Source organism: Balaenoptera ricei, chromosome 1 (genome assembly GCF_028023285.1).
Source record: "Balaenoptera ricei isolate mBalRic1 chromosome 1, mBalRic1.hap2, whole genome shotgun sequence".
NCBI classification, from domain to species: Eukaryota; Metazoa; Chordata; class Mammalia; order Artiodactyla; family Balaenopteridae; genus Balaenoptera; species Balaenoptera ricei.
The window spans coordinates 141,850,047-141,865,160 of record NC_082639.1 but is presented as its reverse complement, the minus strand read 5'-3'; the positions used below and the strand labels follow the sequence as shown (position 1 = coordinate 141,865,160).

The 15,114-nt window shown below is 43.2% G+C and overlaps 1 protein-coding gene and 1 long non-coding RNA gene across 6 annotated transcripts in view; one reads left to right on the top strand and one right to left on the bottom strand.

Moving 5' to 3' along the window:
- The window catches only part of ABL2 (ABL proto-oncogene 2, non-receptor tyrosine kinase), a 114,988-nt gene extending 105,873 nt beyond the window's left edge, over nucleotides 1-9,115 (top strand). For 3 of the 5 annotated variants that reach the window (XM_059937324.1, XM_059937315.1, XM_059937334.1), the window contains 2 exons: nucleotides 1,875-2,048; nucleotides 2,593-9,115. In XM_059937324.1, coding sequence (XP_059793307.1) covers nucleotides 1,875-2,048; nucleotides 2,593-4,292 — 1,874 coding nt within the window. In that variant the 3' untranslated portion in view covers nucleotides 4,293-9,115. The remainder of the gene's footprint in view (nucleotides 1-1,874; nucleotides 2,049-2,592) is intronic. The other 2 variants (XM_059937347.1, XM_059937344.1) reach the window with 1 other exon arrangement.
- Nucleotides 39-6,330, bottom strand: LOC132373727 (uncharacterized). Its single transcript, XR_009505480.1, has 4 exons — nucleotides 6,307-6,330; nucleotides 1,759-1,803; nucleotides 633-821; nucleotides 39-231 (listed from the first exon to the last, which is right to left on the bottom strand). It is a non-coding gene; the product is annotated as an uncharacterized LOC132373727 (long non-coding RNA).
- Nucleotides 9,116-15,114: the final 5,999 nt, after the last annotated feature.

Here is a 15,114-nt window from a genome sequence, read left to right as displayed (position 1 = left end):
TTAGAAGAGGAAATCAGCTAAGTTGATTTTTGTCTGCTTCCCTTAGTGATTTATCATGTCTAGGTAAGAAGAAAGGAAGAAGTACAACACCAAAGTTTAATGAAAAGTATTTCCATCCTCGTCCTTTGATGTATGGAACTTCTGCAGCTTGGGGAGGGCACAGCTCGCCCTTTGGGCCAGATTGAGCAGCTGCCTATCACAGCACTCTTCTTTCCTCTGTCGCTTTATATCCTATGCAGTCAAAGTGGTAGAAATCATAAATATTGGTCAAAGAATTGGTTGCTTCTGTGTAAACATTTAACTTCTGTTGAATCCTTAGCTAAATACTTCTGCTTCTCTTGAAAATGTTATAGCCTTTTAGAAAAGCAACCATATCAATTTTCAAAGCTAATTTCAATTAAAAATTGCTAAGCAAAAAATTTAACATTATTTAACCCACATTTTATTAAGTATTTAATCTGTCGTAAGCACTATACTAGGTCTGAAAACATAGAGATAAGACACAGTTCTTACCTTAAAAGGATGTATATTAGTTGTAAGTGAAAGAAACTTAGCTCAAACTTTTCTTAAGCAACAAGAGGAGGATTTATTGCCTCATAACCAAACCATGGAAAAGCAGGGATGGCGCTAACCTCAGGGTCACTTGAAGCCGTGGACTCAAATAGCTTCAGGTCTCCTTCCCTCTTCTCTTTCCTTCCTTCCCACACCTTCTCCCACGCAGTATCTCTTTACGTTTGTTTCTACGTTAATCTCATCCTCCAAATCCTCCAGGTGGCACAAAACACAGTTGTCAGCATCCTCATGTCTGTCTCGCAGCTGCTCTGTAGGAAAGGAATCTCATTGGCACGGCTTGGGTTATGTGCCATGTACCCACGCTTGTGGGGGGTCAGTTTTGAAAAATAATTACCAAAAAAAGGTGTAAATTAATTACAAAAATTCACAATTTAATTGATCCATACTTCATTTTTGTTCAGGAATGAATAGCAAAGTATGTCTGCCTTATTAGTAAAAGCCACAAAACCCATGACCGCTTTCAATCAGCTGAGGCTTACTAATGGGGTGAACACATTTTCAGGAGCCTCATTTGCTTCACTGGCATGAAATGGAATGGATTTTATCTACCTTCCTTTTTATGCAAGGTGCAACCTGAAAATAAAAATATGTGCAAACATCTGTTTGCTTTGTTCAACCTCTGAACAAGCGCTTAGTAAACATGGATATCCAAATGACCAATGAGCACACAAAATCACCCATCATCAGAGAAGTACAAAATAAAACAGTGAGATGGCCACTACACATCTATCCCAGAATGGCTAAAATTAAAATCAAACAAAAAAAAACTAACATCAAACTTTGGCAAGCATGCATGGTAACCAGAACTTTCATACAAGTTAGTGGGGATGTAGATTGGTCCAGCCAGTTTGGGGAGGTTTGGCAAGACCCAACAAAGCTGAATTTATGTGCTCCCTGTGACCTACCTGCTCCTGTACCCAGCAGACGTGCATACCACTGTGAAGCCAAGGACACATAGTACAATAGGATGTCCCTAGCAGTATATTCATAGTAGCCAAAAACTAGAAACAACTTAAATATTTATCAAGAAGAGAATGGATGAATTTTGGTGTATTCATGCATTTGAACAGTGCACAGCAACAAGAAAAACCCCTGCCTCATGCAGTAACAGGGATGAATCTACAGATAGAATGCTGAGCAAAAGAAGCCAGACACAAAGAGTACATAGTCTGTGATTCCACTTACATATTTTATACTCCATTCTTCAGTTCTTCTCAGTTGTATGCCTTTCTGAAAAGAGAAACTCCCATTTTTTGGTCATGAAATTGTTCTTTTTATCATTCCCCTTGCCCTCCTCACAGAGGTAGCCGAGGAGCTTGGGAGAGCTGCCTCCTCCTCATCTGTTGTTCCATATCTGCCCCGATTACCTATACTTCCTTCTAAGACCCGGACGCTGAAGAAACAGGGGGAGAACAAGGAGAATATTGAAGGGCCACAAGATGCCACAGAAAATTCTGCTTCCAGTTCAGCACCAGGTATGAATGAGTCCCTAGGCAGGTAGAGTCAAACTGCCTTGTTTAAAGAGCCGTGGGGTATGATGCTTTTATTTCCACTTTCCTGCCCATCTTCCCTGAGGAAAGTGTGGCTGGCATCTGTTTCATTTGCCACTCTAGCCCTCGGCTCTGCATTGCCAGTGTGAGTAGTCCTGGTCTGTCCGTCCAGCATACAGCTCTGCCTCCCACTCCATCTCCTAAACTCCTGATCCCCAAATAGTTACTGTCTTTACAGTTCTGGCAAAAAGTTCTTCATTGAGTCTGATAGATGAAGCCAGGTTGTGCTGTAGTTTCTAGAGAAAAGGTGAATGCCGAGGTAAAAACCAGCTGATTGTTTCTTTCCATTTATATCCCATATTGCATTTGGAACAATAGCGTGAAATGATAATGTATTTATTAGTTTCCTCTGAGTCCTGCTAACGCTTGACATTTAATAGATGCCAACAGCACTCTTACAGTTCAGCCTTAGTAACTCAAATGAGTCACTTCTTATTTTTCACATTACTGATTGGCCGTTTTTTATCAGGGTTCATTAGAAGTGCACAGGCCCCCAGTGGGTCCCCAGCACTGCCTCGAAAGCAAAGAGACAAGTCCCCCAGCAGCCTCTTGGAAGATGCCAAAGAGACATGCTTCACCAGAGATAGGAAGGGAGGCTTCTTCAGTTCCTTCATGAAAAAGAGAAATGCTCCCACACCCCCCAAACGCAGCAGCTCCTTCCGAGAAATGGAGAATCAGCCCCACAAGAAATATGAACTCACGGGTAACTTCTCATCTATTGCTTCTCTACAGCATGCTGATGGGTTCTCTTTCACTGCTGCCCAGCAAGAGGCGAATCTGGTGCCACCCAAGTGCTATGGGGGTAGCTTTGCACAGAGGAACCTCTGTAATGACGACAGTGGCGGGGGTGGGGGCAGTGGCGCTGCTGGGGGTGGGTGGTCTGGCATCACAGGCTTCTTCACACCACGCTTAATCAAAAAGACGCTGGGCTTACGAGCAGGTAAACCCACAGCCAGTGATGACACTTCCAAGCCTTTTCCAAGGTCAAACTCTACATCTTCCATGTCCTCAGGGCTTCCAGAGCAGGATAGGATGGCAATGACCCTTCCCAGGAACTGCCAGAGGTCCAAACTCCAGCTGGAAAGGACAGTGTCCACCTCTTCTCAGCCAGAAGAGAATGTGGATAGGGCCAATGACATGCTTCCCAAAAAATCAGAGGAAGGTGCCGCTCCGACCAGGGAGAGACCAAAAGCCAAACTTTTGCCCAGAGGAGCCACCGCTCTTCCTCTCAGAACCCCCTCTGGGGATCCAGCCATTACAGAGAAGGACTCTCCAGGACTGGGGGTGGCTGGAGTGGCAGCTGCCCCCAAGAGCAGAGAGAGGAATGGTGGGGCACGACTTGGCATGGCTGGAGTCCCAGAGGATGGCGAGCAGACAGGCTGGGCTGCCCCAGCCAAGGCTGCGGCCGTCCTCCCAACCACTCACAACCACAAAGTGCCAGTCCTTATCTCACCCACTCTGAAGCACACTCCAGCTGACGTGCAGCTCATTGGCACAGACTCTCAGGGGAATAAGTTCAAGCTCTTATCTGAGCATCAGGTCACTTCCTCCGGAGACAAGGACCGACCCCGCCGGGTAAAACCAAAGTGTGCCCCACCCCCGCCGCCAGGGGTGAGACTACTGCAGCATCCGGCCGTGTGCTCAGACTCCACGGAAGAGCCCACGTCAGAGACACAGGAGGGAGGGAAGAAGGCGGCTCCAGGGGCAGTGCCCATCAGTGGGAAAGCTGGGAGGCCTGTAATGCCCCCACCTCAAGTGCCTCTGCCCACATCTTCCATCTCGCCAGCGAAAATGGCCAATGGCACAGCAGGTACTAAAGTGGCTCTGAGAAAAACCAGGCAGGTGGCTGAGAAAATCTCAGCTGACAAAATCAGTAAGGAGGCCCTGCTGGAATGTGCTGACCTACTGTCCAGTGCAATCACGGAACCTGTGCCCAACAGCCAGCTGGTGGACACTGGACACCAGCTGCTCGACTACTGCTCAGGCTATGTGGACTGCATCCCCCAAACTCGCAACAAATTTGCCTTCCGCGAGGCTGTGAGCAAACTGGAACTCAGCCTGCAGGAGCTGCAGGTGTCTTCGGCAGCTGCTGGTGTGCCCGGGGCAAACCCTGTCCTTAACAACTTACTGTCATGTGTACAGGAAATCAGTGATGTGGTGCAGAGGTAGCCACCGTTAGCCGGGTGGAAAGATGCACACATTTCTGAGGGGAAAGGAAAAGGGACTTGTTTTCCTGTGTTCTCGTTTCAAAAAATGGAAGACTGATACTTGAGTGTGTTTCTGTGAAGTACCTCAGATCTCTGAGTTCTCACGTTTACAGGTTCATCTCAAAAATAACAAAAAGCAAAACCCATAGGAGAGGGAAAATAGATGGGGGCAGGGCAGTTGTGGACCGGATTGGAAGCTGCGCTGGAACATCAGGGAACATGCATATGTCATGCCATGAAGAACCAAATCCAGCCTGTTCTTACCTGGAGTGATGTGAGCTGGTTAGGGCTGCTCCAGCAGGACCGCAGGGACTGTGCCCAGACAGCGCGTTGGCTGTGGCGCTCATTCTGCACCACACGGAAGGGAATTGACTTGGGGCCCCAGTAGGTACTAATGGTGATTGTGCTGTAACTCGTCTAACTTACTGGGTGGGACAGAAGAAAGCTGGGAATGTGCCAAGAGAAGTTTTGTTCAAGGCTGTTGGAAGCTGCTGTTAGCCTCGCTTCCACAGGTCACTGCTGCAGTAAGAACTGCAGATCAGATGGCTAGATGCAAAACTGGGAAATGTGGCCCTGTCAGTATGCTCCTGTCCTGTTTGCCATTGGTGTATTAATTGGTACAGGAGATAAAGAATGCTAGGAAGTATATTTAGGGAGATTGAAACCTTCTCCTAAAATCTTATATTACTTAGCAGAAGCCACTTCTCCCAGGCTAGTGTATTGTTTCCTAATGGGTCAGGATTGGCTTTTTGCTTGTTGGTGCCTATCTTGTAAACCATAGGCATAGGAGTCTCTTTGGTGATTCTCTTCTGCCCCTTGCTGGGCAGGCTGTCTTCCTTTATTCCTGGCAGCATTCAGGGCATTAACCAACACTGAACATTATTGAAAACAATGGTCATGTACAGGTCTCACAGGGGAATCCTTTTCTGTTACAGTGCCCCTGCATACTGACATACTGGCATAGGACTTGAGCAGCTATGTGTTTCTTTATCAACTAAAATGCCAGGGGAAGGGTGTCTTCTTGAAACCCAGTGGTCAGCCCAGAGGTCTGTGACTGAGAGGAGAAGCTGGCTTGGTCCTAATGGCAGTTTCCCCTCCCTCCCTTATCACCTTAGACCCAGTCTAGGTAGAGAATACGGAGAAGCATTGTCTCACTCTGTACGATTTCACATGAATCACCCTAAATTATTCTCACATGCTTTTCTACTCTCACATACTCCCCCTGCCAATTGTTGTGCTTGTTTGTAAAGATCATATTGGGAATATTCTTTGATATTTATTTTATCATTTCACCTCTATTTTAAGAATGCATAGTTGAAGGAGCAGGTCATTTTCGGGGGACACCAATTAGATCCCAGAAACCTAATGATTCCTTTTCCTACCCTATTCAGTTATTGTTATGGAAGTTAATTAGGATCGCTTCTTAATTTAGAACCAAGTCTAATTGGTTAGATATTATTAATACTCTCGATATCAGGTCTAATTCCAGTGACCACTTCATCCTCTTTTTAAAACTTTATGCCCCCTCCATTCCTGCCTCCAAGGAGAACGCAATATAAAAAAAATACATTTTTTTTCCTCCCAAAGGAATATTAACTTAGGAAGATAGGAATTCAACATTGATGAACAGTGAGTTTTCTTCCTGGCTCTGTCATCGATCCATTGTCAGGCCATAGCCCTGTCTCTTCATCTATTAAATGTCATGATACATGTTCTCAAGGGTGTTTTGCAAATAACTGTATAGTTATCCCTTTGAGAGCCTCTCTGGAAAGCTCTTCAGTGCAGTATTGTTATATATGAATACAAGTTTTTCATTCTCTTCTTTGCTCAGTAGCAGATAATGAAATTTAAAACTGCTGAGATTATACTAATTGGGCTAGAATACTAAGGGAGAAAAAGCATTTTGGATAGAGTTTGGCATCTTTGACCAAGGAGGAAATTTAGTTTTCATTAGAAAGAAAGGAACTGATTCTTACCGTGGGTGTTCCAGAGGAGTCCCAGGCCAAGAGAAGGATAAGAAGGGAGGAGACAATGCCGGGCATTCCTTTCAGGGGTGGGGTGACCCCTGTCTGTCTGTTACCTACAGGTGAAGCACAGGCAACTAGTGATCTGGCTAATCTCCTTGTAATGGTTGGAAGAGCTCCCTTTAACTTGGATTTAAAAACCAGCAGTCCTCCTACCTTCTTCTTTGCCACTCTCCTTCATCATATGTTTCCGTAAACTTGAAATCGTTTTAGCAATTAGCCTTTTAAGGGTGGGGCAGGGAAAGCTAAAACTTTGGAATATTGTTATGCTGCTTTTTAAGTTTATCCCTGTCATTGTGGATGCAACTTGAGGGATTCTAATTGTTTTTCAGGGGATTTTTTTTTTTTTTTTTTTAAAGCAAGGGATCTTTCCTTGAGAGCTCTGAAAATAAGCCTTGGAGGAACACTACTGAGTGTATTTAAGCTTCCTGGTTTTCTCATCGAAGAACAGTCTTTGAGGGTGGGGGCTGGGTCTTTCTCAGGGGCCGCACCTGGCTCTGCCTCGTCCGCAGTAGGTGCTCAGTACGTTTATGAATAGAATGGATTTTTTTCTCATCACTGTCAAGAGTAGCATTGACTGTTGTAGCACACCCAGCCACGTGATGCTTTAACTGTGTAACTTCAGGAGTTGAGGGCTCAGGGTTCAGGTTAAAGAGGCACTGTCAACTTACTATAAAAGTGTAACTTAGGTTTTTTCTATTATCTACTTGAAAAGGACCAGATTTTTTAAATAACCATAAGTAAATTTAAAAGTTTGAATTCAAAACAGAGAAAACTGCTTTTAGAATCTAAAAATGTAGTTTAATTCTATCTAGTTTGAAAACAAAGCAGATAGCAAAAGCCCTTCTACAAGGTGTTGAAAACTTTCTAAAGTGGTTATACGTATGTATACCTTTGGGGTTACCACAGCTTCAATCTTTTCATGCACAGATAATATGATTCCAGTTTAGATTTACAACCTTAAAATGCAGTGTTGAGAATACATCTTGATTGTGCTTTACGTGAAGTATTTTCTTAAAAGGCTTTGTGTAAAATTAAAAGGTATATATTTTCCTACAGCTCTCCATCATGATTTTCAGAGATATAGCCTTAAAAAAAAATTGGCCCTGAGAAATTTATTCAGTGTTTCTTCAGATGACATTGAGGTTCTTAGAGTGGAGACCCTTTCTCAGCTGAATTATGGGGTTTAAGTTAGAATTTTCTTACAATTCAGTTGCAAGTTAGCTAGTAAAATAGTGCCCAGTTAATGTTGACTTTGCTAAGGCACCACCCATATTTATTTAACAAAATCATGGAGATTTTGAGCTTCAAGGATACAGTTTAGATAGTGATTAAGAGTTCAGACTCTAAAGCCAGTCTAGAAGGCAAGTCACTTAACCTTCCTGGGCCTTAGTTTCCTCATTGGAAAACAGGGATAATAATAGTAACTGCCTCAGGGTTGTTGTAAGGATTAAATGAGATAATGTGTGTAGGATAGTTAGCTTGAGTGCCTGGCATGTAATGAGTACTCCATAAATGTTAACTACTACTACTATTATTATTAACGCTTATTCCAGTGAGTCTTAGCCAAGGATGTGCAACAAAATTTCCTGGGGTTTAAAAAAAGAAAAACAACAAAAAACCTGATGTGTCGGCCTCACCCCAGATCAAGAATTCCCTGTGGGGTTGGGTCTCAGCCAGTGTGTTTTCCAAGAATCTCTCCGGGTGTTTCAGACACCCAGCACTGTGTGAACACTAGCAATACCCCAACTCTTTTTTTTTTTTTTTTTTACAGCTTAAGAAATTGGAAGAGAGGATGGTTAAGTTACTGGCCCATATTCTCAGAGCAGTTAATTAGTGGCAGAGCCAAGGCTAGAGTTGGGTCTTATTCACTTTCTCGTTGTGGGGTCTTTCCACCATTCCTGTTGCCTTGTGAGACACTGCCAAAAAAAAAAAAAAAGTGGCTCAGGTAGACAATCAGTCTGCACAGTGCTGCACACTTTCTAAAGCACACGTTCCTGGCACTCCCTGACCTTAAGGGACTTGAATGTTGAGTAATGGCAACACTAGCAAAACAGGCATTCAGTAGAACTCAGTAATTTAAAAAATTATATGGGGTCATTCTTTTGGACAGACCTTAGCGACACAGCAATCTGCACTTTGTAATAAAGAAATAACAACTTAAATTTTAAAAAACCTAGTCCTACATTCCTTTTTCTTAAAAAACAACAACAACAAAACTTTATTGTTCCGTATCATTTTGATAACTATGAGGTAATGTATATGAAAGCACTTTGAGAAAAGTATCAAGTGTAATATAACTATAAAGTTGTATTATTAATGTCTATTGAGAAGTTAAAACAGTTAATTAGATGTTGATTGACTTATAAGCTTTTGCCTGTGGGGGACCTGAAAATGCAGATATATGAACAATCAGCTCTGTAATTTATCACATTTATAAATATGAAACTGCTAAATGAATATGTGCAGGTATAGTAAGTGTTTTGCTAAAATTGTAGCTCAGTGCTGAATAACTTGAGAAAACTAGGGACCAACTTTCTGGTTTAATTATAATCTTTAAAAAATAGTAACATGTACTCACTCCAGAACAAAGAAGCTCTTCTAGGGACCTTGACTCAAGAAGAGTGAGGCCCTCTCATCCTTGAACGTTTGTCCACCACATGCTCAGCCATTTAGTACCCTAAATATGGTGGGAGCAGACGCGTTACCTGTTCATGTTGACAGTGTCTTTTTTAACCTATGTCCTGCATAGTTTTGTTGTTTTTTTGGGGGGGGGGGGCAGAGATAGGATGGCTGTAGAACCAGTGCACTTTGGGAATTACTTTTCTAGGATTTCCTACCAGATATAGATGAGCTTGATATTCATCATCCCTGTTTGTTTTTTTCCCCCCTAAGAGGAGTAGCTGAATATAACTCACCTATTAAATTATTAAATATACTCAAGAGTAAATTGCATTGGTGGCCACACCTGAGGTGTAGCTCTACTGCATTCTGACCTCTCCCACTCCCTTCCATTTTTGCTACCGATGTCATTGTTACTATCAGGCTATGCCTCCACAGGAGTCCATATTGAGCTGACAGGTTTGTCTACATTTTTATTCTTGATGATTTTGGGGTTTCATCATCTTGCTTACATTAACTTGTTCTACCTGGATTTGGGGGCCATCTCTGTGCTCCAAGCATCTGTTATGACCAGTCATCTTTAGGTAAGTTTCTCTGGACATAAGTTTCTTCATATGTATTAATGGACTTAAGCTATCTATATCTCTGTCTTAGCTTCTGTCAAGCCAGTAGCTCAGTTCTTTTGTAAATTCCTGCTTCAGTCTGGGATATGTGGGAGCAGGAGAGAAATAGGGAAAGGCAGCCCTAAGGTTGCCTGTACCTTCCACGTGACAACACAGGGAAATTGCTGTAGGCCTCACTGGTCAGAGAGGAGAGGCCTTGGGCTTGTTCTGAAACTTGTCCCACTCTTAACAGGATAGAGTTCCAGTTTTCCAGCTATCAGACTTTTAAAAATATAATACAAGGCTAGCTTTTTTTGGCAAGCCAACAGTGCCTGGAGTAACAATTACTGTTACCTGCTTTGTTGCAGCTCTGTTACAGCCAGAACTTCACTGCCATCCTCTGCCCTCCTGTATTACTTGGCGGGGGCGGGGGGTGGATTTCAGGGCTGCGGAATGTGCTGCACCCTGCCCCAGAGCATCTACCCAAGTGACTCTCTTAGCTCCAGCCTGTCTTTTGTGAAGTTTACTGCAATGTCCCAAAAGATGAGTTTCTGCTCTGGGGCTGCTGGTTTTCATGCCACCCACCTGAGGTGTATATGTTCTATTGTATCTTGAGATAACAAGTGTGTAAGATGATATTTCCTTCACTTCTGACTCAGTATCCTAGATCCAAAGGACAGGAAATTAGGGAAGATTCCACCCTGTGATAATCAGGGTAAGAAGAGCCAATGTTTCTCTCCGGGTGAGAAGGCCTGGGCAGGTCATCTTGATTCTGGGCTGACTTGGAGTGGTAGAGATCATTCCTAGAGGATTGTGCCTTCAAAGATGGATTTCATGTGTTTTGCAGAGGAAAAGATTGTCAGCTAGGTTGATGTTGCACAATCATCAAACTAAAACTGGTGGAAATGAACTTTTTGGTAGCAGTGGCTCAAAGCCCCCGTCAGTGAGATATTCTCTCCACATGGGGTGCTGATTTGGTAGATTGCTGCACTTTTCTCCATCCCCTTGGTGAGCTGGGGGGAGGACGCTCTAACTGGACCCTTCCCACCCTCCAAGTGCACTATGTACAATTATGAATTTGAAATTGTTTACCTCTCCTAGAAAAATTATATCCTTTACCCTCTCCATTGCTCTGTGACGTGAACACAGTAGCAAGGCCCTGTTACCTCAGCCTGAGGTCACAGATGGCGTGTGAACAGATCTTCAAACCTGCAGACCATCTAAGGGAAGGGATGTCTCCTTGTAAGTTGAAAGGCCAGGCCCCCACACACGTACACACCGACTATGTCTGTTCTTTGAGATTTTTTGTTCATCATTGTACTCGAAGCAGCAAGTTTCTGGATCCTGCATGTCATTCCAAAGTGCTGAGCTATACACTCAGGGCTTGAGGTCTTGGATCATTCTAATTAACTCTTTAGAACACGGTGGAGGTGGACTGACAAATGCCAGCAAGCATTAAGAAAGGAAATACCAAGAGTTTGTATGGTTGGAGCTTGCTTAGATTTGCTTCTGAGCCTCAGGATAGGAGTTTTAAATCATGTAATTAAGCACCATAAACTTTAGTTGCAGAATGGGACTTCTGGTTAGTAAAACTTTCACATATAAAGGCAATTAATCTTCAGCAGTTCTAACACAATAATAACACAGATATGCCAAATAAATTTATTCTTGATTTGGAAGATACTGCAGGATCCTGCAATGCTTTAGGGTCATTGGTGGAGAATCCAAATTCTGTTCTGTACAGTTCTGAAGTACCGTACCATGTGTTGTAAGTGGCAAGAATGCCAAGAGGCAGATGTTTCCGGTGGATGAGGGCCAGATAACCAGCCTTGCTCCATTTTGACAAACCAGTTTTCACTGTGGCCACTCTTCTTGGGACTTCATCATGAGGGAAATTTGCTGAGGTCTTGAGAAATCACCCTGATTAGGCTGATTGTCCTTCAGAGAAATGAGTATTCAGCAGCTAGAAGGAACAGTGAGGTACTCATCTTATAGTTCTTTAGGGTGTATGTTTGAAAACCCTCATATCTCAGCTCTGTGTAGAGGGTACATGCGATTCCACATTACGTACATACACTGTTGTCGTGCTCACTAAGAAAGGAGGGGAGTGAGAGAGGAGTTAATCAAATCTTTCCCTGTGGTGAATGGAAGCTGTGCCCTGGTTAGTGTGTTTGCCATGAACAGGCCGACTGAGCTGTTAATGCATGCTCAGAACCCCCTGTCTCCTGGGTAGACCCCACACTTTTCCTTCTTTGCAGTCTGATTCTGTCATGACTATCAGTGGAGAAACCCCAGTTTTGTGCTTGCTTGGCAAAAATAAGTTTGAACATTTCAAGGTTGCTGATGGAAGTTTGTCCTTAAAACATATGATTCAGATTCTTTAAAACTTGTTTATACCAAAGGTCACGCTCTGCAGGTGTATGTGAGGTGGGTGCACAGAGGGGGAAGTCTGGAGGGCCTACCCCTGTGTGCATTGCTAAGGGGACACAGTGAGACAATATGGGATTTAATTGAAAACACATCAATCATGGGTCACACTACCAGTGTTGTCAGGTATTTGTTCTTAATTGTTATTGTAATATATTTTCAGGTGTTTTGTTTTTCTAATTTAATACTTTCACCCTGTTGTCTGACTGTGAACTGCTAACAGTGTTAAACTTGATGTAAATAATGAGGCCCTTGAAAGGGGAATGCTGTCTGCCTGTTGTCTCACAAGGCTTGCCAACTTGTGTTTTATTTTAAATAAAGGTTGCAATATTTTATTGGCAATGTGGGCTTGTGATTGGAGTGTTTCTCCTATAATTTTAACTGATGGGTAATCTAAGCATAATTTCTCTCTCTCTCTACGTAAAATAGATATCTTTAAGGTAAAGAAGCTGATTTTAGCAAGCATCCCTCTGGCATATTCTTTAGAATGGTCCTCTTTGGGGGTGGCTACTCACCCTTTGATGGATTACAGTTTTGGAAATGGCCAAAGGCATCATCTGGAGCCCAGCTGACACATAAGGTGGGTGATGTGTGTGTGGGTCTGTCCGTCCATCCAACATGAGGTGACTGTAAAATGAGACTTAATTCTCTCAAAGTTCATTCTGAGGACAGCTCCAAATAAGTTGTAAAAATGTTTTGAGCCAAAGCAGCATTAATGGAGTAAGTGTGGAACCTCACAGGGAACATTCTAGTCTTGTTTGACTTGGTCTTCAATTAAAAAAGAAATGAATGACTCATTGCTTTTAGAAGTAACATTTTAATTCAGGATGAGTAGGATATACTCAAGCGATGCACACATATGGTCCAATTAGAATGCCTGTTGTAGGGGAGCAGAATTTTCCACCCCAAAATATGCCTCTTTGGCATAAGCGTTATTTTAAGCTGGTTATCTTTAAGAAACTGCAGACACAGGCGAAACCTGAGTAACTAAGTTACCCTTTTGTAAGAGAGATGTACAGTTGTGAGGGAAATCTCCATTTGTAAGGGTGTCTCCCTTGCTCTACCAAGAAGAGGAGGATGACCAAATCTCTAGAAACTTATCAGTGGAGAAGGTGGGGACTTAAATTTGCATAACAACCTCACAATTGTTTACTGTGCTTTTCCTGGTAACCATCCATAACTGACCTCCCAGCCCCAATGTCTGCTTTTGTCTTTAGCTGAAAATAGTATTTAAGGTGATAGGTTCTGCCATTTTGGAGTTAGTTTTCCTGGGTCTCTCCCATGTGTACATTTTACTAAACTTTTGTTTTTCTCCTGTTAATCTTATGTCAGTTTAATTATTAGGCCAGCCAAAGACGCTAGAAGGGGAAAAGGAAAAATTCTCTTCCCTGACCCTGTTAAGCATCAGTTTATACACCTCCTTACACGCCACTTTCAGTCCTTTTCTCCCATGCATTGTTGGTTTAGTTTAGGAAGTCTTGTTTCAGAGTCATTCAAGGAGAACCTCCCATTGTTTCCACACACTTTCCAACCTCCCATTGTTCCATACACTTTCCACACCTGAGGCTATGGCTTTTGCCAAGAAAATCATTTTAGAAGCATTAAGTCATTAATGCATAGGAATTGGAGTTGGACTGCCTGGGTTGAATCCCACTCCTTCATTGACTAGCTCTGTGACTTAACCCGTTATTTAACCTCTCAGAGCCCCAATTTTCTCAGTCATTAAATGGTGATTAAATTGGTCCCTAAGTGTTAAGTATTACATGAGGTATCGACTAGGCTATAGAGCACTTAGCACACAGTATGACACATGGTATGTTTGCAAATGTTAGTTACCTAAAACAAAACTCGCAGGGTTCCAAGAATTAGAATGGAGGGAAAGGCCCAGCCTGGGCTTTGAGTATGGTGCCAAAACTGACAGCAGTTTTACTAGGTTTTATTATTCTTAAAACACCTAAAGCTCTGTGTCCTGAGTACTTGATAAATATTAATTCATTTAATTCTCACAGCCCTGTGAGGTGGGTACAGTTATGCTCACTTTTACAGAAGTGGAAACCAAGGTTAAACTGAAGCCAGTAGCTTTCCCCGTGGTCTCAACAGCAAGCGGTAAGTGGCGGAGCCGCTGAGCAGAGAAGTTTGGCTCCAGAGGAGTGTGCGGAACCACTGCAGTCTGCTGCTTGTTTTGGTTCCCGAGCTGTAAGAGATTCAGACCCAATGTTTATGACATCAAACATGGCTGGCCAGTGCTAAAAGCATGTCAGCTGCTCTGTGGCTCTGAGACCTGAAGCTATAGAACATACCTTTTAAAGTGTGTATTTACAGAGTCTAGATCTGGGTATGTTACAGGATTGGGTGGCTGCATACTGTTCCTGAAATGCTCTAGAGTGAGACAGGGAGCCAGCACCTAAAACCGGCCCCCATTTGATTGTGCAGTTAGGCCAGGTTTACGTCTGTCCCATGGGTGGTGTAAAACTAAGTTCCTTTAATTTATGTGAGTATTGATTGGGTATCTAACGTTGCTCAGGCTAGGTACTGCCTAACCTAGAGGTAGCTGTTCAAGTAAACGAATGTAATAAAGTGTTAAACAGGAGAGGAGCAGAAGTGTTCCATTTTACCAGGACTAAAGGTGAGAGGGCTGGGAGGACTGTAAAGAAGAGGGCCACTTGAGGTGACGACACATATAAAAGAGCCGTGTGTAAGTCCAGAAGTGTGGTAGAAGGGAAGAATCAAGGGAAGGGGAAAAACACACAATGAGCACCTCCTGTGTATAGAGGCACAATGTACACATTCACACATGGCCATTCAATCCTCAACGATGACTGTTTTTCTTTTTAAAGCTGGGAGCACAGGAGTGCTGTTTTCATATATATAAGGGCAATATGCTGTGGGTGGCTCTTCAGTAAAGAGGTTGAAATAGCCTGGCTCAGCTGATGTGGTCCCAAAGCAAACTGAAGTAAACTGGCAGAGCAGGTAATCACCCTGTCCGCTCTGTGAGTGCCAGTATATGTCCCCCGTCTCCACCAGTCCCCATCAGTATTAGCTGGCATGTGGAATTTTGCTGAGTGAGCACGATTACTAGGGCTCAGTAAGAAGGTAAGTAAGCCGAGGG